The 20919-nt window shown below is 39.0% G+C and overlaps 1 protein-coding gene and 1 long non-coding RNA gene across 2 annotated transcripts in view; one reads left to right on the forward strand and one right to left on the reverse strand.

Annotated features, from left to right (window-relative positions):
• LOC140520572 (uncharacterized) overlaps positions 1 to 11890 on the reverse strand; it is a 40870-nt gene extending 28980 nt beyond the window's left edge. Inside the window, exon 1 of the long non-coding RNA XR_011972575.1 lies at positions 4368 to 11890. This is a non-coding gene — a long non-coding RNA (uncharacterized lncRNA). The remainder of the gene's footprint in view (positions 1 to 4367) is intronic.
• Positions 11891 to 11971: 81 nt separating this feature from the next.
• On the forward strand, positions 11972 to 18925 carry NAA20 (N-alpha-acetyltransferase 20, NatB catalytic subunit). The gene is made up of 6 exons (XM_072634573.1): positions 11972 to 12117; positions 13441 to 13465; positions 14338 to 14428; positions 14712 to 14847; positions 17669 to 17814; positions 18316 to 18925. The coding sequence occupies exons 1-6, from the start codon at positions 12065 to 12067 to the stop codon at positions 18399 to 18401; spliced, it is 537 nt and encodes a 178-aa protein (XP_072490674.1). The 5' UTR covers positions 11972 to 12064; the 3' UTR covers positions 18402 to 18925.
• The last annotated feature ends 1994 nt before the right edge of the window (positions 18926 to 20919 follow it).

The following is a 20919-nucleotide window of genomic DNA, read 5'->3' on the forward strand; positions in this document are numbered from 1 at the left end:
AAAAATGCTAACCACAGCTAGAGAAAGAACTATGGAGTCTGAATGGAGATTGAAGTATACTACTTTCCTTATTTTTGTTTTTTCTTTCTCATGTTTTTTCCCTTTTGTTCTGATTCTTCTTTCACAACATAACTAAATGTGGAAATGTTTAACATGATTTACATGTATAATCTATATTAGATTGCTTACCATTTCAGGGAGGGAAACAGGGAGAGAAAGAGGGAAGGAGAGAATTTGGGACTCAAAACTTTAAATAAAAATGTTGTTAAAAAATTTTTTTAAATAAAACAAAAAAACCTGTTTTTCTTCAAGAACCAACATTATTTTTTAACTGTTGAGGTTAGATGTCATCCAACATTTGTAGTACCAGTTAGTTTGACATTTAAAAGATGTAAAATGTAAAATATACAGCACTGTGCAGTGAAAAAGGGTACTGGATTCATGTTTCCATCCCCTCATTTACTACCTTGGACACGTTGCTTAATCTGACAGAAGGCCTCAGATTCCTAACTCTATAAAATGAGGAATTTGGACTAAAGTCCTTTCAGTATCTACAGAGCTCTCATTCCAGCACTTACCCCTTAAATTTCAGCTAAGTTTATTATCAGTACTTTTCTGACTATACCTTAGAACTAAATCTGATCTTAAAAAAAAATTCTCCAGAAGCAAATTAAATGGAATCTCCCCTCAACCCATTTATCCCCCATTCTTTTCTCAGATTGTATACAGAGACTCTAAGAACATAGATTTTTTTTCTTGTACTTCAACGCAATTACCAGATATTAACCATAAGGATGATGAAAATTTCTTTAAAAAAAACTGTTTTTGGGAAATGATCTTCCTGACCTTATTATGACCTTTTGCTAAGCAGAAAAATGGAAAGCTATAATATAGATGTATCTACAAAAACTCTTTGTAATGGAATTCTTCCATTTCTATTTAAACCCTTCATCAAAAGAGAGGGAAACTTAAAACTCTTTTGTTCTGTTAAAGACAGGTGGAATTTATTTTACCATACGTAAATTGTTCAATATTCTATCAAATTCAATATATGAGTGGAAAATTGGAACTTGAGATGTTAATTGTTTATTAAAAGGGCATTAAAAGATGTTATCTGCCCTGATCAGGCTACATCTGAAGTGCTTGGTTCAGTTCTGTGAGTCCTATTTGGGGAAGGACCTTGATAAGTAACATAGATAAAAGTAATAACAAAGATGCTTAAAAAAGGCCTGGAGATCATTCCTTATGAGAATCAATTAAAAGAAATGAGAATGTTGAGCCTGAGGAAGAAAAAGATTACAAGTATATTCTAGTTATCTTTAAGTACCTGAAAACTGTCATGTAAACAGCTGGATGTAATAGCAGATAGAGCTATCACTGGACCTGGAGTCATGAAGAACTGAGTTCAAATTTGGCCTCAGACATTTGTTATCTGTGTGACCCTGTGTAAGTCACTTTACCTCTCTCTGCCCTAGTTTCCTTATTTATTAAATAGGGTTGATGGGAAAATAAAATGAGATCGAATGTATAAAGTACTTCATAAATGACAGCTATGAAGATGAGAAGGAGGAGGAGGAGGAGGAGGAGGAGGAGGAGGAGGAGGAGGAGGAGGAGGAGGAGGAGGAGGAGGAGGAGGAGGAGGAGGAGGAGAAATAAATGTATTCTACTTGGTCCCAGAGAGAAAAGCTTCACTTTGATAATCTTACCAAGTGGAGATTTCTAGTAACAAGCTTCCTGTAATAGGTTTTGAGACAAGGTAAAAAGACCAGAAGACTTTCATATTAGTATGAATTCACCTTATAATTCACATTATAGTACTTTGTCTTATCCTTACAACTCTGTGCGATAGGTAGTGCAAATATATATTAGATGATGAAACTGAGACTTTTGAGGATTAAATGACTTGCCCTCGATATCACACAATTAGTAAATATTAAAATTGGGACTCAAACCCAAGTTTTCTATTACAGTGGAAAGTCCAGTAATCTTTCCTTTATCATGCTTCATTGTTCGCTTCCTAAAATCTCCCTGGGAAAACTGCACTTAGGAAATGGGAGTCTTTGAAGGAAGGAACCTGGGTCATTTAGAAGAATGGGATACTTTTTAAGAAATTAAAGAGTTTAAGGGAGTGCTTTGAAAGTGTTCCTCTGATTAAATTAAAAAATTTTTTTGTTTTGTTTTTTACAAATAAAATCAATGTGGCCAAGATTAGAAGGAAAGCAGAAAACTAGGGAGGGGGGGGATTTACAGATAGTTTTTAGGATAAACGTCTCATATCTCAAATATATAGAGAACTTTGTCAAAATTCTAAGAAAATGAATCATTACACAACTGATAAATGGTCAAAGGATTTGAACAGGCAGTTTTGGAAGGAAGAAATTGTGAGAAATGATTCTTTCTATCATAATTAATAATTAACATTTTATTAAGACCAAGATTTTTCCCCTTTTCTACTTCCTCATCATCAAATCATCAAATGTGGGAAATCTTAGGCAGAAATTCACTTAGGTCAAAATCTAAGCAGATGGTAAAAAAAATTCTAAATTTAGTCTAATGGGTATATCCCTGCTCATTGTGTTTACTCAGTCAGCAAGAGATGGAAAGCAAGGAGAAATCAGCAGCAATGGTAACTGCCACTTGAACAAAATGGCAGCAAGCACAAATACTTGTCAAGGTGAGCCTGAGACTGGATCCCAAACCCTTGTCTGCATTTTCTGTTTCCTGGTTTTTTTTTTCTTCCTTTTGCACAGGTCACTGAACAGCAATCTTAAGAAACAGACATTTCCAGATTTGGCAGCTAGCTCATGGATTCTGAGAGTTTCTGGGTTCCTGAATTAGTGCTGGATGCCCAGGAGGAGGCACTTCCTGCAGCTACATTTCTTCTTGGAGGAAAAGATGACCACCGCTAGGGTTAGCTAAGATTCGAAAGAATTAAATAGTCATGCCTGATTAGACAGTAGATCTGGACCTTATGAGTCATTTGGACAGTACAGTTCTCAGGTGAAAGTGAAATGTCTATAAAGCTTGTCCACAAAGTTGTCTTAACTTCCAGGAGAATATAAAAGGTCATTGGTTGTCATTTTATGTTTTTAGTTATTTTATTTGTTGATGATCATTTGTTTTCAAAGATCAATGACACCATAATGTGGGAGAGTGTTGTGAGCTGTGGTTGATCAGAGTATGAGTCCAGAGGGGCACAAGTGGGCTGTTAGTATATTTAAAGTGGAAGTGGGTCTGGATTTGCACAGCTCATGTTTCCTTTGTGCTTCTAAGATTCTGCTCTACTCATGGAGAACAGCACCTTCTTTGACAAGGGCACAGCATGCTACATGATTCTGTGCTAACATTTCCCATATTTCACAGTCAGTATTAAAGTTCTTCAGAGATACCTTGACAACGTCCTTACACTACTTCTTCTGACTACAATGTTAGCGCATCCCTAAAAGATTTTTGGTAAGTATGCAGAATAGAAGCCATTTTCTGCCTAATTTCTTATCTAGTCTGAGTCATTGAATGGGCACTGCCTCATTCAAACTGAGACCTATTAAAGGCCTTAGCTTAAAAAGGTCAAGGACTCCCACTGCATCCTGGGCCATCTCCATTCACCCTAATCTATATCTTGCCACTGGACCCAGATCAGTTCAGAGGATAAAGTGAGGCTGATATATTTATACAGCCCTATCTCACTTAAATCCAGTTCAGTTGCATGTCATGGCACTGATGGGGTGCTTGGGTGCATGTGCTTGGGGCACAATTCTAAAATCACATTTCTCTTTAAAAATCACATTTCTCCCTAGCCTCAAAACACTAACCCAGACAGTTTCTCTCCAGCCCAAGGACACAGCCTGCCCCAGCAACAACCCTTATATCTCTTCCTGATACAGCAGCCAGCTGTACCTATAGAACTTATTAGTCTGAATCAGCTGTGTACTGTTTGAATGGGCTGTGCACTGGATCATAACAACATTTACTACTCACTGACCAATCATACGTATCCTAGACTTAGACATACATGTACTCCCTTACATTTATCTTGTCTAACAAGACATTGATGAGAGCAGCCTGTTATTCCTGAGTCAATCCTGATTGCTAATTGACTTAGTGATATTTCAGGCCTACAACCACACCTCCATGTAGCACCACGTTGGACTACTTCCCAATGAACTCTGGGTAAAATACCTGCACAATGGATACCAAAAGTGCATGTTCCTTTAAGAACCACTCCTTAATCTCACCCCAAAACACCTAATTAGCATATTTGGCACATGCTATAATGTAGAATATCCTATGTAAACTTTATCTGTATCCCTCTAAGGTTGCAGGTTCCCTAAGAACTCTTGCTGCTGAAAAGTGTAATAAATCTTTACCTTGACCTCAACAATGCTTGAGTCTGCAAATTCATTCCAGGCAACCTGCCCCTGACACTCTGGTCTTAGTGGGTGTTTCACCCCCTCCCCCTTCCAGCCCTCATCAGCATCACCTCCCTGATGTCACAATCCTGTGTGAGAACAAAGTATAAACAACAATTTGGCATTTGAACAATGTGGCCAGCCCACTGGAGTTGGGTTCTCTGCAACAGAGTTTGAATGCTTGGCAGTTCATCTCTAGAGAGGACCTTAGTGTCTGGTACCTTATCATGTCAGATACAGTTATCCAGATCTACTGGCATGATGCCCCTGCAACCTGGAAAATCCACATAAAATTTTTCTTTTTCTTTTGTGGGATGTTTACAGTACCTTATTGTAAAATTGGGGTTAAGTATTTGGTCATAGGCTATATGTAGGTCAATGTTAAATTAAAATACTTTTTCCGTGTTGTCTGCTGGCCTTTGTGTGTCTTCTTTGGTTTCAGCAAAACTTCCCCAAAATTCCCATTTCATTTCTTATGCTGAACTATATCAATACCATGATGGGAAAAGTCATGGTGTGGAAAGTATAACTGTAATCTTTAGGATCTTCCTGAGACAATTCAAGTGAAAGTGCTTCATGGCATGATGCTTACAGATTGTCCAGGTTTCCTAGGCATACAACATTATAATCAGCACAACAGTTCTATAGATCTTCAGTTTGGTATTCAGCTGGATACTTCTCTCCCACACTTTCTTTTGGAGTCTCCCAAACACTAAGCTAATTGACAATATGTGCATCACCCTCATCATCTCTACAGCCTATGGGTGGTATGTTGTACAGACCTGCCCTAAGGGAACTTCACATAGTCCATTTTGCTGAAAGATTTGCATAAAGCAGGTCTGTACAACATAGGACCTGTGGGCTGTATGTTGTACAAGCCTGATCTATATGAACAGCTCTGGAGAGTGTACTGCCTATGTAAGTAAACTCATCCACAGCTTTCAAGACCTTAATGAAGACAAAAATTCTATGAAGGCTTGGAGAACCTCATCATCAATGTGATGAAAAAGGACAAGCTTATAATTCTGGGTGACTTTAATGTCAGAGTAGGCACAGGCTATCAGACATGGCGGGGAGTCCTTGGGAGGAACAGAGTCAGAAAGAGCAGTAGCATTGGTCAGGTACTACTAAAGAATTGTGCATCTCATGACCTTCTCATCACCAATACTCTCACCTACCTAACCACAACAAAATGTCATGAATGCATCCTTATAGCAAGCACTGGCATTTAATAGACTACATCACTGTCAAGAGAGGAGACTGGCAGGATGTGAGAGTGACAAAAGTGATGTGTGGCACAGAGAACTGGACCAATCACGGACTAATCATTTTCAAGCTACATATTTGCATTCAGCAAAATCAGTCACCACAAGTCAGGACGCTCAATGTTAACAGGCTAGAACATTTCTCCATACAAACAGTTTTAAGTGATACCCATGGCCCAGATGTTTCTTTTTTAGAAAAGAGTTTCACTGGGGCAGCTAGGTTACGCATTGGATAGAACACTGGCCCTGCAGTCAGGACAATCTGAGTTCAAATGTGGTTTCAGGTACTTACTAGCTATGTGACCCTGGGCAAGCCACTTAATCCATCCAAAAAAAGTTTCACCATGGAACCAGATAAATGCCCAGTATCATCCTGAGGGAGGGTACAGGAAGGGGTGGCAAATTGAGTCTGAAGAGAGAAGTTTGGCTTTTCTTGTATCCTGGCTCATTATATCTCCACCTCAGAGTATAACTCAAAGAAAATAGCTTTTTGTTAAAAAAAAATTATCAATTACATGTAAAATGAATTTTTAACATTTTTAAAATTTTTGAGTTCCAAATTTTCTTTCTCCCCCTCCTCCATACCTTTTCCCCCTTTATAATAAGCAACTTGATATAGGTTATATATGTGCAATCATACAAAACATAGTTCCATATCAGTCATATTGTGAAAGAAGACACAGATCCCACCCCAAAAGCCATGAAAAAATAAAGTGAAAAATAGCATGCTTCAGTCTGTATTCAGACTCCATTTGTTCTTTCTCTGCATACGGATAACATTTTTCATCATGAGTCCTTTTGAATTGTATTGGATGGTTGCATTGCTTTTGCTATAAATATTTTTGTATAAATAGGTCATTTTCCCTTTATATAAATATAAATAGGATCTATAAATAGGTCCAAGTCTCTTTGGGATATAGACCTAGTAGTGGTCCTGCTGGATCAAAGTGTATGTAAGTTTCATGCCCCTTTGAGAATAGTTCCAAATGGTTCTCCAGAATTGCTAGATCAGTTCACAACTTCACCAAAAGTGCATGTGTCCTAATTTTCCCACAACCCCTCCAATACTTATCATTTTCCTTTTCTGCTATATTACAATCTGATAGGTATGAGGTGGTGCCTCAGAGTTATTCTAATTTGCATTTCTTTAATCAATAGTGATTTAGAGCATTTTGTCATATGACGATAGATAGCTTTGGTTTCTTTGTCTAAAAATTGTCTGCTCATATTCTTGAACCATTTATCAATTGGGGAATGACTTGTGTTTTTATAAATCAAAGAAAATATCTAAAATGGAGCCAAAGTATGGCTACAACATGCTGACTTCAAATTAAGAAAAGTATACTTTTAAGGAATCTTTGAAAAATAATCATTGACATTTATGTGATACCTTAATGTTTATAAAGCACATTAAGAATAAATTATCTCTGCAGCAGGTCCCTTTCATCTTTCCTCCTTCTTTATCCCTTCTCCACCCCATATAAAGATATATATTCTGACTTTTCTGGTGGACTGTGTGGGAGTTTGGGGGATGCCAGACACATATGATTCATCAGTCCCTAAATTGGTTGTTGACTCAGAGGAGTTAAATGAAGACAGTCTCTGGTGGGTGGTCTCTTGGCTGCTACTCTCCACGTGATGATGTGTTCCCAATGTGGGATACAGAACAGTCTTTTTTTATCTATCCCAACATAAGCATGATCCCATTGCTATTCTCCACTTGGAATATGTGTTTGTGTGTATAATCAAGTAGGCATTTATCAATAGACCTCTAGCTGCTTTTTCTTCTCTTTTATGTTTCCTTTCCTTTAGTAAGTAATCACATGAGTTTTGCAAGGTCTGGAGGTCTGCAAGCGGTAGCAGCACTATCTACTGGAGTGATTGAACTGCAGCATTTTTTTGTCTAGGTTGGTAGCAAGGGAAGCATCTACATTGAAGAAGGGCCATTGACAAGCTTGGCCCATTTTGCTAGGGAACTTGTCCCAGGAGTTGATTAGACTATACCCTGAGGAGATGAAATTTAAGATGTTTAACTTTGCCAAAATCACTTTATGTCCCAATGAAGCTTAAATAGCACACTCTCAGGAAATTTTACCAGCAGTTATGCCAAATTACTAAACTCTGTTCTAATTATTCTGTCAATGCACACTGTGATTCTTTTGTGTTTTTACTGATTTTTATATAGGAATAAAAAGCTGATTCATTGAGCATTAGGTATCTCTTTTTTATCTTTCCCTTTGGGAAGACCAAGTCATAAGCCATACTTAACTTTTTACAGTAAATAGCATTGTCTCTAGGATTTCAGAGGGGGAGATTGTTATTTTTAACTTCATTTTATTTTCACTTCCAAATTCTCTTCCTCCTCCTCCCACTCCTCCACCCATTGAGAAGGAAAGAAAAACAAAATCCATTATAAATATGTATAGTGATAAAACATGACAGCTCTGGTCTTATCATCAGAAATGTTGGAAAGTTTTTCTTCCATTGAAGGCCCATTTCCCCACCTCCCCAACGCCCATGGGATCATATTCAACTTTTCAGGGTACATTTTCATTGATTGTAAGCCACATCTTTTGCCTTTTGGGATATTGTATTTCAAGATCTCTTGTTTATATTAGAGGCTATTAAGAGATCTCAATTATAGTTGTCAGTTACTTGAACTACTTCTTATAGTACTTTTTCTTTGACGTAGCACTTTGTATTTTGGCTCTGGAATTCCTTTTGGGATTTCTTTTAGGTGATTGGTAGATTCTATCTTTACTGTGTCATCTGGTTATAAAAGCTCTGGAAAATTTTTATTTATGATTTCTTGAAATGTAATGGTCAGGCTTTAAAAAAAACTCCACTGAATAATTGTTTTCAAGAAGTTTAATGATTTTTAAATTACTAGCTGAGCAAGTCACTCAACTTGTTTGCCTCAGTTTCCTCAATTGTAAAATGGGGAGAATAATAGTATTTATATCACAGGGTTGTTGAGGATAAAATAAAATAATATTTGTAAAAAAAAAATGCTCAGCCTGGCACACAGTAGTTCTTATATAAATGCTTATTCATTTTCCTTTCCCTTCTCAGCCCATTTGATGAAATTAAGAAAGAGCAGGTAACATAGATAATGGGGTGTTAAGATTTTGATCCTTTCAGACTTTATTGACATGCTTCTTCCTTAAGACACAATGCATATTTGTAGAACAGTGTACTCCAGGTTTATGGGAAGAAATATTTGGTTACTCCTAGCTATACTAACCCATTTCAATAAATTGCTTTGAGCTAATTGTGTTAACTAGCTGACACAATTAATTAATCGTGAATGCACTGGTAGGGGATCATGCACTATAATTCTAGGAGTTCAATATACACACATTGGAATGGAGGGTAGTCACCTCCCTGGGGACCCAATCTGTGAGTGTGAGTTAGGCAGGTAATACTGATCCTGGTGGTGCTTATCTACTAGACACCAAATCATTTTCCTTGAATTTTCAAGCAGAGCAGTGCCTAGGTCATAGCCTTCCTCTCTACTGACCAAATCCTGTCCTTAAACTGAGAACTTTAGTATGTATATATTGATGGGCCCTTAAATATCCTGGCCACTCAGTTTATCAACTTCCTCAACTCCCATGACATATCTACATGCCACCTCAGCCACCAAAGGATGATCACACCCTTGAACTCATAAACACTAACCTGTATTTAACTATGATGAGAAAGACTTATGAAATTCTTTTGTCTGACTATAATCTTCCCAGTGCTCTACTCCTCCTAAAACTATGCTTATCCTTTCTGTGACCTGAATTCACTAAGTTCTTGCATCCCTCAGTACTTTCCCAGACTATTATTCTTATTCTGGATTCACTTTCTTTCCTTCTGGAAACATAGATTTAGATCTAGAAGAACCCTTAAAGATCACTAATGCCAATTATCTCATTTTACAAATAAAGACACCCAAGGCACAAAGAGGTTAAATGACTTGCCCACAGTCACAGAACTAGTAAGTGTCCAAGTCAGGATTTGAACCCAGGGTTTCTTGGCTCCAAGTACAGTGTGCCATCTATAACACCATGGTGTCTTTCTCTTGCTCCTACAAAAGGTAATGAATTCAACTGTATACCGTTCTGCCAGGCCTAGAGGCCTGAGGGCTACCCGAGTCTTACCTTACCTCTATCGGAGGTCTTCGGCTGGCCAAACCGGATGCTCGTATGAGAGAAAGGACGTTCCAGAGTCGAACAAGGGTTGAGCTTTATTTCAGGGTCTAGTTACAAGTGCAGGGGAATTCTTCCTTAGGAGGGAGAGAGAAAGATCTCCCAAGGAGGCAAAGATCTTACAATAAGAGATTGGAAGTAGAAGTATAAGTGGGGAGAGAGGGGGAGGGGAGAGAAGAAAGAGGAAATGCGGAGCCTTCTGTCCACACACGTGGCCCCTCCACCCAAGAGAGCTTTCAGGCTTTCCTGACCCTACTTAAGCCCTCCAGCCGCATAGTTTGCATCTGAATACGGTGCCTGTTAGGTAACAATGGGTGTGCTCCAATCCGGGACAATCTCGAGGGCGGGGAGAGCTCTCTCCCATCACGTTTCTCACGGGAAGAGGCGGAAATAGACGAGATAGCTCGGTTCACCTCGATTCCCAGTCATTTCCTGGGGGGCCTCGTGAGAACTCTAAGATTTAGAAGTTCCCACCTTTACCCGCCCGAGAATGGAATTGAGCTTCCATCCCCAGCACCGTTCTCTACTCTGTAATCCCTCTCCCTCCTTGTTCTATTTCCCAACAATGACCCAGATTACTCCTACCATTTCCTTCTTCAATTCCTACTCATATTCTGAAGTGTTCACATCAACCAGTCTGAGTCTCCTGCAAATTTATTATCTAATCTCAATGCTCCCTCATATCCAAAAGGCAATCCCTTCCCCACATCCCTGACTTATCACATTCTCCACAGGGGCTGTTCCAAATCTCTTCTGTTCTTAAACCTCCCACAATCACTACACCTTCCCTTCTCAACAGAAGACCTCACCTTTCTCTTTACTGAGAAAATTGAAGCCATTTACCATTAGCTCCTTTTTCTCCCCTACTCTACACCTCAGAACTCATCATCCTACTTCATTTTCTTCTCCTTTATTCTGATGAAATGACTTTCCTTTTCAACAAGGCCAGTCACTCTATTTGTACCCTTAGTCTTATCTTTTTCTGTCTCCTCTGCAAGATTGCGCCCTCAGTCATATCCTCTAATTTTTCATCTCTGACATACTGGCTCTTTCTTAGCTACCAAACAACAAGTCAAATTTCTCTTATTTTTAAAAAGCAAGGAAGGAGAGAAACCCTTCACCTGACCCAATCCTCTCTTCAAAGTCCATCCTTTATCTCCCCTTCTTTTCACAGTCACACTCCTGGGGGAAAGCTGTTGGCACCCTTTTCCTCCACTTAATCTCATCCCACACCTTTTGCAGTCTGGCTTCCACCTTCAACCCTCAACTGAAAGTATGCCCTACAGTGTTATCAGGGATCTCTTAGTCCTCAAACCCGGTGGTTTTTCTCAATCCTCATCCCTCTCGACTTCTCTGCAGTCTTTGACATTGACCACCCGCTTCTTCTGGACACTCTCTCCTCTTGGTTCTCCTCCCGCTAGCCTGGTCTCTCCTCCTCAAGGCTCCTTTGCATAGATGATGATTTTGGTTCAGCCCTCATGGGGCTCCTTGAATGATCTGAGTCCTAGGCACTCTCATGGCTTGTCAAACACAGGTCTTTGGGAGCAACCACATAAAAAGAGACATGTCTTTGCTACCGTAAGACGCAACTGAAGTTTGGAATATTGCCCATTTTGCTTCTGATGGGTCCTCAGACACGGGAGAGGACGTTCCTGGCCCAGCTGGACAGGCGGCTCTGGTCTCTCGTAGTCTTTGCGAACTCCAGTTTCCTCCGCTGTAAAATGACAAAGTCGGGCTACGGAACCTCGAAGACCCCTCCCCCGCTACCCGTGGGCACGCCCGCCCTCCGGTTCTCCCGCGCACACAGATGGGGCTGCATCTTGGAGTCCCCCGCCCCGCCTCCATCTCCTTTCCCCGCCTTAGGAAGTGTACTCATTCTCTGAAACGCTTCGATCTAGGAGGAGCCCAGCGGAGTCCACCCTCCTGGGCTGGCATGGTACGGGGGAATCCGGCAGAGCGGCCTCAGGCTTCAAGAACAGGCCCAGAGGCGCCCGAGCTCCCCAGGCCCCGCCCCGCAGAGGGAGCCTCACCGTTGCCTAGCAACCTCGGGACAAGACCGGAAACAGTTTCCCTCCTAGCTCCTCCTCTTCTTCCCTCCTCTCGGCCTCAGACGCCTTCTCTCCGCCCCCGCCGGAAGTGAAGGGAAAGTTCACTTCCGGCGGGGAGTGCGGGCCCGGGACGGTCGGGTGACGAGATGACCACGCTCCGGGCCTTCACCTGTGACGACCTGTTCCGTTTCAACAACATGTGAGTGAAGCGCAAGAGCGAGGGCGGCGTTCGGGGCTCGCCCCTCGCGGATGTCCCTGTGTTTCCGGCCCGGACGGGAGCCCGAGCCGGGCGAACCCTTCCCAGCCTGCCCAGAAGCAGGGGAGAGCAGGTGTCCTCGCGCTGGTTCCGGACGCCGGGCGGGATCGGTGAATCGGCCCCAGCCCCCTCGTAGTGCGAGCGGGAGCGGAGGTGCCGAGCGCTGGGGCAGGCAGTGCCACGGGGTGGTTGGGTCCTGAGAGAAACCCCTGGCCCTTCTCCTCGGCCTGGACGGACGGGGTGCTTGTGGAGGTCCGGAAGCACCTTGCCAGAATCGAAGCCAGGTGTTATTCGTGGCAGCTCCTGGGTGAGGTGGAGCGAGTGATGCAGCGCCCCACCTTTAATAGCTTAATCTTGCTAGACATCGACTGAAGCCCCTACTGCGTGCCAGGCTCTGTGCCAAGGGCCGGGCATGCAGAGAAAGGCGAGGGAGAGAGAGGCCTTGCCCTGGGGGAGTTCGCAGTCTAATGGGGGGGAGACAACCTGCAAACAACGAGGTGCCAACAGACCATAAGGGTAAATAGGAATCGGTCAGCCCAGGATCAGGAAGAGCTTCCTATAAACAGAAGGGGAGATGTTAGATGGTGCTTGAGAGAAACCAGGGAAGTGAGGAAGCAGATGGGTGAGGAGAGCCGGTGAACGTGCCCGGACTTGGAAGTGTCTTGTGCCAGTAGCATTGGATCGAGGGGCAAGGAAGGTGTAAGAAAAGGGGAAAGGCAGGAAGGGCTTTCAACGCCAACAGGATTTTATGTTTGATCTTGGAAGTGATAAGGGGCCACCGTAGTTTATTCAGTAGGTGGAGTGATGTCTCATCTGAGCTTTAGGAAAACTCCCTTTGACAGTTGAGTGGAGGATGGACCAGAATGGGGAGAAACTTGTGGCAGGGAGACCAACCAGCAAGCTGCTGTGAGGTGATGAAAAGCCCGAACCAGGACCAGGGTAGTAGCAGTGTCCGAGCATCGAAATGGTGCCAGATGGAGAGGTGTTGTGAAGGCAAAATTGATACACCTTGGCGAGTCAAGGATGACTGCTCACATTTCGACAGCACTTTAAGGCTTAGAAAGGGCTTTACTTTTTTCTACTCTATATGGATTTTGAATGAACTTAATTATTTACATGTTTCCCCTACTAGAATTTAAGACCCTTGAAGGAAGTTATGTTTTTCCTTGTGATATTTTCATTTTAGTGTCTTGTTTAGCTATCTATTAATTGCATTTAATTGCAAAAAAATTTTTAATTTTAATGTATCTTTTGGTTTCCTTTTAGCAATCTGGATCCACTAACAGAAACTGTATCCTTTAAAAAGTGATGGGTTAATGATTCGGACAGCTTTGTAGACAGTTTGGAAGATTTTCCTCCACCTGATATACTGTTTTAGCAAGGGTTATTTATTTATGCATGCATGCATGCATGCAGTATGCTCCTTTGTATTTATGCTTTTGCTCATTTGTACCAGTAGAGGGGGAAATTTCCACCATTGCTTACTGAGGAAAAAGCATTTTAACATTTATAATATAGAACATGCACACACTCACACATATAGGCACATGCATGCATACATACACATGTGTGAGTATAGTCTTATAGTCTGAAGACTTTTGACAATAAATAGCTGAGTTACCCTTGTCAAATCACTTAAACTCTGTGTGGCTCAGATAATTCCTTGGCATTTATTTGAGTTTTCCACTCATTTGGGAATATATCTATATCCACAGACTTGTTACACATATTTCCAAGTGCTTAGAAGAAACTTAAATAAGGAAAGAGCAGATGTCCTTATTTTTCACACATGGAAGTATAGAGCTATTAAGTGACTTATGTAGGGTTTTAACTAATTAGCATTGAAATTAAAATCTAACCAGAACTTTTGATTCCCTGGTGGGATCTGTGATTTATATTTTTTTCAGGTTATTTCTTTGAAATTTTGTTTATTTAATTTAGGACAATAAAATTTATAATAAATACATTTTAAATTTAGAATTTATAACATATCATTGACCTGGAATGGTTAACCATGTAGTAGTATATTGTGCCCAGTCTAAAGTGTAGATACAGTGAAAATACTACCTAGCTTAATATTTTAATGGAGTCACTTTTTAATAGCAGGTTTCATGTTCCACCACAGTTATTAGTTACATTTCATACTTCTTAACATCACTGCAGTATGGGATACCATTTTATTTACAATATCTAGCTCACTGGCCTGAGTATTTCATAGTTGCAGAGGCACCTGGTGGCGAGCTCATGGGTTACAGTAAGTATACACAATATACTCTACTAATATGTTTTCTTTTTGGTGGGCAGGTAAGATATTAAGGATAAAGTTATTTATTACATTGTAAAATCAGAGGCATGAACTAAATACATTGTAGCTAGGATAGTGTTTTAACTGAATCAGTAACTGCTAGCATAGATACACTCCAAAAATTTTACCAGCTTAAACATTTCTTGTCAGTTTTCTTTGGGAGAAAGATATGCTATCACAATTCTTAAAGCAATGCTATAATTCTGTTACTAAATGCAGCTTTTGTTGGCAGTTATGGGTAAAGCAGAGGGCTCAGTAGCCAGAGAGGAGTGGCATGGTCATGTCACAGCCCTATCAGTTGCCCCTGAATTTCGACGTCTTGGTTTAGCTGCTAAATTAATGGAGCTACTGGAGGAGATTTCAGAAAGGTGAGATTTTTACTTTTCAGATGCATTTCATTACATATAAGCTTCAGCAGTCTATGTTGAATAGAAATATAACCAAATCAAGAACTACTATTACTCTTTCCCTCATTCCTTATACCTAAAGCAAGGAGAAGGTTGGGAAAAACAGTTATTGAAGGAAAAACAGTTTTATGTGGAAAAGGTACTGTACCTTAAGGAAGTTATACATAGAAACCAAGATCTTCTATGTATAAAATATTCATTTTGGGGCAAAGTAGGTGCCCATTGACACTAAGGAATGGCTGAAGAAACCATGGTATATGGATGCAGTATAATTTCATTGTGCAATAAGAAATGACATGAGGATTCAGAGAAGAATGGAATGATTTATTTGCACTGATGCAGAGAGAGAAATAAGAAGAATGAAAAGAACAGTGTATGAAACAAATATGATAATGTAAATGAAAAGATCACTAAAAGAAAGGTAAACAAGTAAGGTACCAGGAACCAAAAGATGTACCCCTCTTCTCATAGTAGAGCCTACTAGAATAGATTGTAGCGTACATTGTCACATGAAGTCATATATTAGATATTTTTGCTTAAATTTTTTTCTCTTTATCATAAGGGAGGATTTAATGCAGGTGCTAGTGGGGAGGGTTTCCAGAAATGACTATGATGTGAAGACACATTTTTTTTAAATTCAGCTTTATTTTTATTGATCTTTTTGTTTTTCTATTACTTTCATTTCTAAATAATCCCTCCCTGCAGTGAACCACCCTTTGTAATAAACATTTTAAGAAAGAAAAAGGAAAGCAGTTCAGCCAAAGCAATCAACATATCAGCTATTCATGACAGTATATGCAATTTTCTACTCCCAGTTTCCTGCCTCTGTTAAGGAGGCAAAGTGTATTTTCTTTACACTTTCTGGGTAATGAACAACATTAAACCTTATTTTTGGAACAGTAATAAAAAATTCAAATTCATCATGAAATGAAAGGTGAAGGGGGAGGAAGGGACCCAAGGAAGTACCAATATTCCCATTTTACAGTTGAGAAAACAGAGGCACATAAAGGCTAAGGGATTTGCCCAGGGTCACACAGGAATAAGTATCTGTGACTAGATTTGAACTCAGGTCTTCCTGACTCCAGGGCCAGTGATCTATCCACTGTACTACCTAGCTGCCTCTGAAGTATGAGATAATGACCCCGTAAATGTTCTGAACCACAAGGGGATGAAGAGAAAATTAGGTTCATGAGAAGGGACAAGATGGGGAGTAACTAGAGAGGGTTGATGACATACTAGTAATGGAATCTGTAGTCACATTGAGAATTAATCAGAATTCTCACTGGATTAAGGTTTAAAAAACATTTTGAATTACAAAAATTGGAGATAGGAAAGAAAAGAGATTTAGTAGTACTAATTAATTTAGATCATGTTACATTTGCCAGTGAAGCTAACATAGAAAACCTTGGTGAGGTATGTATAAAAACAATATTTTTTAGGGAATGATGTTTTGGAAGGGTCATTAGACTGGCAGTTTTGAGACCTAAATTCTAGTTCTGACCCTGCCACAGACTAATGCTATGATCTTCAATAAGTCATTTAAACTCTGGTCCTGATTTTCCCTATCTGTCCAGTGTTGTTGGACTAGAAAGATCTCTTAAGATCCTCTCTAGATTCTAAAATGTTGTGTGTGAGTTACTTTTGATACTTTGAGAGATCCAGGAATTCATCAGTACCATTATATCCCCTACTAATTCAGATTGTAACCCCTTTATGAGTTGCTGTAGCCAAGAAAAATTCATTCCTTAGTAACTTTCTTTCTACTGATGAGCCTTTCTGTGATTAACCTGCAGGTCCTTTGGTCACAGACCTCCATCTGTTGCCAAGCTCATATTTTAGGCCTTTTGAGCTTAGTAGGCTGGATCTCCCAGGGGTTTTATTTGACTGGCATAGTTTTTGAGAACCCAGAGTTATCTCTATTCCAGCCACAATAAAGTATCTAAGTAGGACTTTATTTAAAGTTACTGAAATTCACTTTAAAAATGTATTAACATGTAAAATGTGTTTATTCTTCATAAATGTACATTTTCTTGTAATAATTTTATCAGTTTAACCGGATAAATTCCCAAAAATTAAAATGTAAAGGTAATTTTTGAAAATCAGTAAGTAACCACCTTAAGGAAATGATAATTGTTTTAACTTTTAGTGAGTATTCTATGGTTGTATTTTGATTTTTTTAGGTAGCATGATAGAGAAGGTAATGGATAGAGAAAGCTGCCTTTAAAGCCAGGAAGAATTGACTTCAAGGCCTGCTGTTGACATCCTGGCTGTGTGATCTTGGGCACTTAACTTCTCAGTGCTCTAGGCAGTTAGTTACCTACTACATTCTTAATACACTAAGTTGCAGAGAAGGTGCCAATCTGCTTGGATAGAGCAAGTTTCTTCCCCAAGAAATTTTCTAGACCAGTGAAGTCACAGGTCCAATCCTCGTTCCAAATGTTAATATTTATGTAAGATAGTGCCATCTCTTTTCTGCAAAATGCCTAGTGGAATACCCCTAATCTTATGAAAATGTAATATTAATTTATGTAATAGATTATATATTCATTGATATACCTATTCTTCAAATGAAATACATGAGCACAAGTGCTTTGTAACTTTTAAAGAGCTAGATAGGTAAATTGTTAATAATAAAAGATATTCCATAAATTGATACTAATAATATTCATTACTTTATTTTCTTTGTGCTGGTATTAAAACAAAAGTGTGAGTCTTTTAAACTTTTTACTGTGTCCATGAAAACTGTGTATCACAGAATTTTTCTTTTTTTCTTTTTGTAAAGAAAGGGTGGATTTTTTGTTGATCTCTTTGTAAGAGTGTCAAATCAAGTTGCAGTCAACATGTATAAGCAACTGGGCTACAGCGTATATAGAACAGTAATAGAATACTATTCTGCGAGCAACGGAGAGCCTGATGAAGATGCTTATGGTAAGCACCATGATTTTGGAGAGAAATAGGGATGTCACCATATTCACCTGAAATAGTTCAGTAGCAGTCTTTCTGTTCCTACATCTTCAAGTAGTTATCATAATAGTTCTTTGAGAATCCCTTTGTGGGATGTTACTTGAACTTTATTTTAAACTTCAGCTACAGTAGTTGTTATTTTTAATGTACCTTTGTTCTTGGTATTGACAGCAAGATTTCTCTCTTTTTAAGTGAATATTAAATATCTTTTATATAGTTCCTTTTACTCTCAGCCTGTTGAACATAGTGTACATTATGGGTCCAATCCTACAGCTGGGAGTTTGCTGACTGTTTAGGCTCTCTTCTGGCAAGTAATAAAGTGTTAATAATTTAATTGAGATAAATCACCACTTCTATCATATGGTTATAATTTTAAACCGTTATTATGCATACTAGAAATATTAAATGAAGTGATCTAAAAATTTCTTTTGAAATATGTTTACATTTACTTTTGCTTATCTACAGATATGAGGAAAGCACTCTCCAGGGACACAGAAAAGAAATCCATTATACCGTTACCTCATCCTGTGAGACCTGAAGATATTGAATAACTCTAGGCAGTGGTTCTTAGGCAGAGAATGCTACAGATCATCTTTTATGGACAACAATATTTTTCATTGGAAATTGACTCTAAAAATCAATTTCAGAATTGTGTACACAGGCACATCTTGAAGATCCTTAAGGAGAAAAATAATCACTTCGTGTCTTGAAGACTTGAGTAAGAAAATACTTTCTACATGGACTTCATAATTTAAACCCCTAAGTCCCAGTCTAACAATAGCACATTAAAGAAAGTTCTTGACTATATTTCATATGCAATTAAAAAGGCAGCTAGGCCAAAAGGATACAAGACATTCCATTATCATGGTTCACAGTATTAGGTAAGTACTAGGAAAGTATTGGCTTCATTTCTCTTATAAATTCTGTGCCTGAGAATCACTGCTGCCTGTATTTTTTGATCTTCATATTGAATAGTTAAATGAAGCTTTAAAAGCATTTGTGAAAAATTCAAATGTATAAAGGTAAAATGTATAATAAAACACAAATTCACTATGTGAATGTTGTTTTCTATAAATCTGTGTTTACTTCTGATTGTAGTCTTACCAAATAAACTTTGGCTAATTTAAAAACAGATCTTTAAGAGTTGAAAATAGCAGTTACAGGTCAATCTCATGTAGCCCATTTGGGACATGTGCATCTTATTACGTCTATCTGATGTGACATATTTACAGTGTGTGACTCTATACATCGGGAATAGACTTCCTGGCCTTTCTTGTGGCTTTAACGGCTCCAGTCATGTGTCTTCTCTAGATTGTTTCTGTAACTGCATCCATCATTCTTGGCGGTTGCCTTCCCTTATCCGTGCTGTGTTCAGTGCAAAATCTTACACTTGCAGCATTTTATTTTTACCCTAATTTCCCTGCTGTTTTAAAGGTATCTCAGAATAACCCAGTCAATTGTGTGAAAGAAAATTTTGATGATTTGCATCATGAAAGGTGCCTTGTAAAGCAGATCTCTTGAAATAATCCTAGAGAATTGAGGCTTCTCCTGTAATGTGGTACATTGGAGAGAGCTGGATTTGAAAGGAAGGACCTGAGTTCAAATCCCAGTTCTTCCCATGAAAAGTTGTATGATACTCAGCAAATTATTTCACCTCTCAGTCCTAGTTTCCTTATCTATAAAATGGATTACATGACCTCCAGGGTCCCTACCAGCTCTAATATTCTGTGATCCCATGAGCCTTCACACATTTCACTGGGTTTTCAGAATAGTAAAATGTGGTTTATTTAATCTTGGGTCATCTTGGGACCCCCCCACCCCCACCCCCCCTTAGCTCATGCACATTAAATACACACAGACACACACAGACACAGACACAGACACACACACACCCCTTGGTTCATGCACATTAAATATAACTGTTCATTTTACAAAAATGACTTCTATACAACTTTGCAGAAACTACTCCCTACTGAAAGTCAAAGTCCACATTAGAGAACTTTAGTAAAAGTACTGCTTAGCTGTATGGCCAAAATGATTAAAAACAAAACCACAAGAAGAAATCCTTATACTCAGTTACTTTCCTGAAGGTTTTATATTTCTAAAATCCATCACTTGAAATTCAGTTCACTCATACCAAAACTGAAATGTTTCTGAAAGGGTCTGAATTTCCTGTTTCATTTCTACAGACAGGCACAGTTGTTTTGAATTTCATTAATAATAATATTTGCATAGTACTTTATACTGAACAAAGTGCTTTATACTCATTTAAAGAATAATTCTGCTGTTAAATTTTTCGATCATCTGTGATACATTTGGAGTTTTCTTAGCAAAGATACTGGAGTACTTTGTCATTTCCTTTTAGAGCTCATCTTACAGATGAGGAAACTGAGGCATAGTTAAGCAATTAGACCAGAGTCAGTTTGTTAAGTGTCCATGAATAGTAGAGCTCTGGTAAAATAGTGGAATTATCCAGTTAGATTTCATTTTTGTTCAAAATCTACACATTTAAATATGGAAGCCAGTTTTATTCTCTCCTCAATTACTGTACGAGCATGGCAAATGACTTAGTATTTCAGAGCCTGTTATCACTAAAATAGAAAAGCTACTATTTTCACTACCTACCTCAAAATGTGAGTAAATTGTTATGTTTGTTCCTTGAACATAGGACACGTAATCTCCCTTCTCTCTGTCTATGCACTGACTGTCTCTAATACCTGGAAGGCTCCCTCTCATCTCTGCCCATTAAATCTGCCTTCTTTCAAGATTCCATTCAAACCTCATTTTCTTCTGTTGGAGGTCTCCCATTCAAAGGTTACCGTCTTGTACTATGTCTCATGTTTTTACATTTTATCTCCTTACTAAGACACAAAGTTCCTCTGTGACTTAGGGCAAGGACTAATTTGGTTAATTCTGTCTTCCTTTGTTTTCATACCCAGTGCCTAACAAATACTCTTCAGTTGATAAAAATGCAAACTTATGGCACCAAAGGATAGAACACATCCTCTTATTTGTTGATGTTTTGGTCTTGAGGACCATACTACCTCCAAGAAGTGGCATCTCTGAACT

The sequence above is a fragment of the Notamacropus eugenii genome, chromosome 1, assembly GCF_028372415.1.
Source record: "Notamacropus eugenii isolate mMacEug1 chromosome 1, mMacEug1.pri_v2, whole genome shotgun sequence".
NCBI classification, from domain to species: Eukaryota; Metazoa; Chordata; class Mammalia; order Diprotodontia; family Macropodidae; genus Notamacropus; species Notamacropus eugenii.

What these genes read in the sequence shown, in the direction of transcription:
- NAA20 (XM_072634573.1), top strand. Translation starts at nt 12,065, where the DNA reads ATGACCACGCTCCGGGCCTTCACCTGTGACGACCTGTTCCGTTTCAAC. An exon ending in CTGTTCCGTTTCAACAACAT is followed by an intron (nt 12,118 to 13,440) that starts GTGAGTGAAGCG and finishes GTTTCCTTTTAG; the next exon opens with CAATCTGGATCCACTAACAG. An exon ending in GCCTGATGAAGATGCTTATG is followed by an intron (nt 17,815 to 18,315) that starts GTAAGCACCATG and finishes GCTTATCTACAG; the next exon opens with ATATGAGGAAAGCACTCTCC.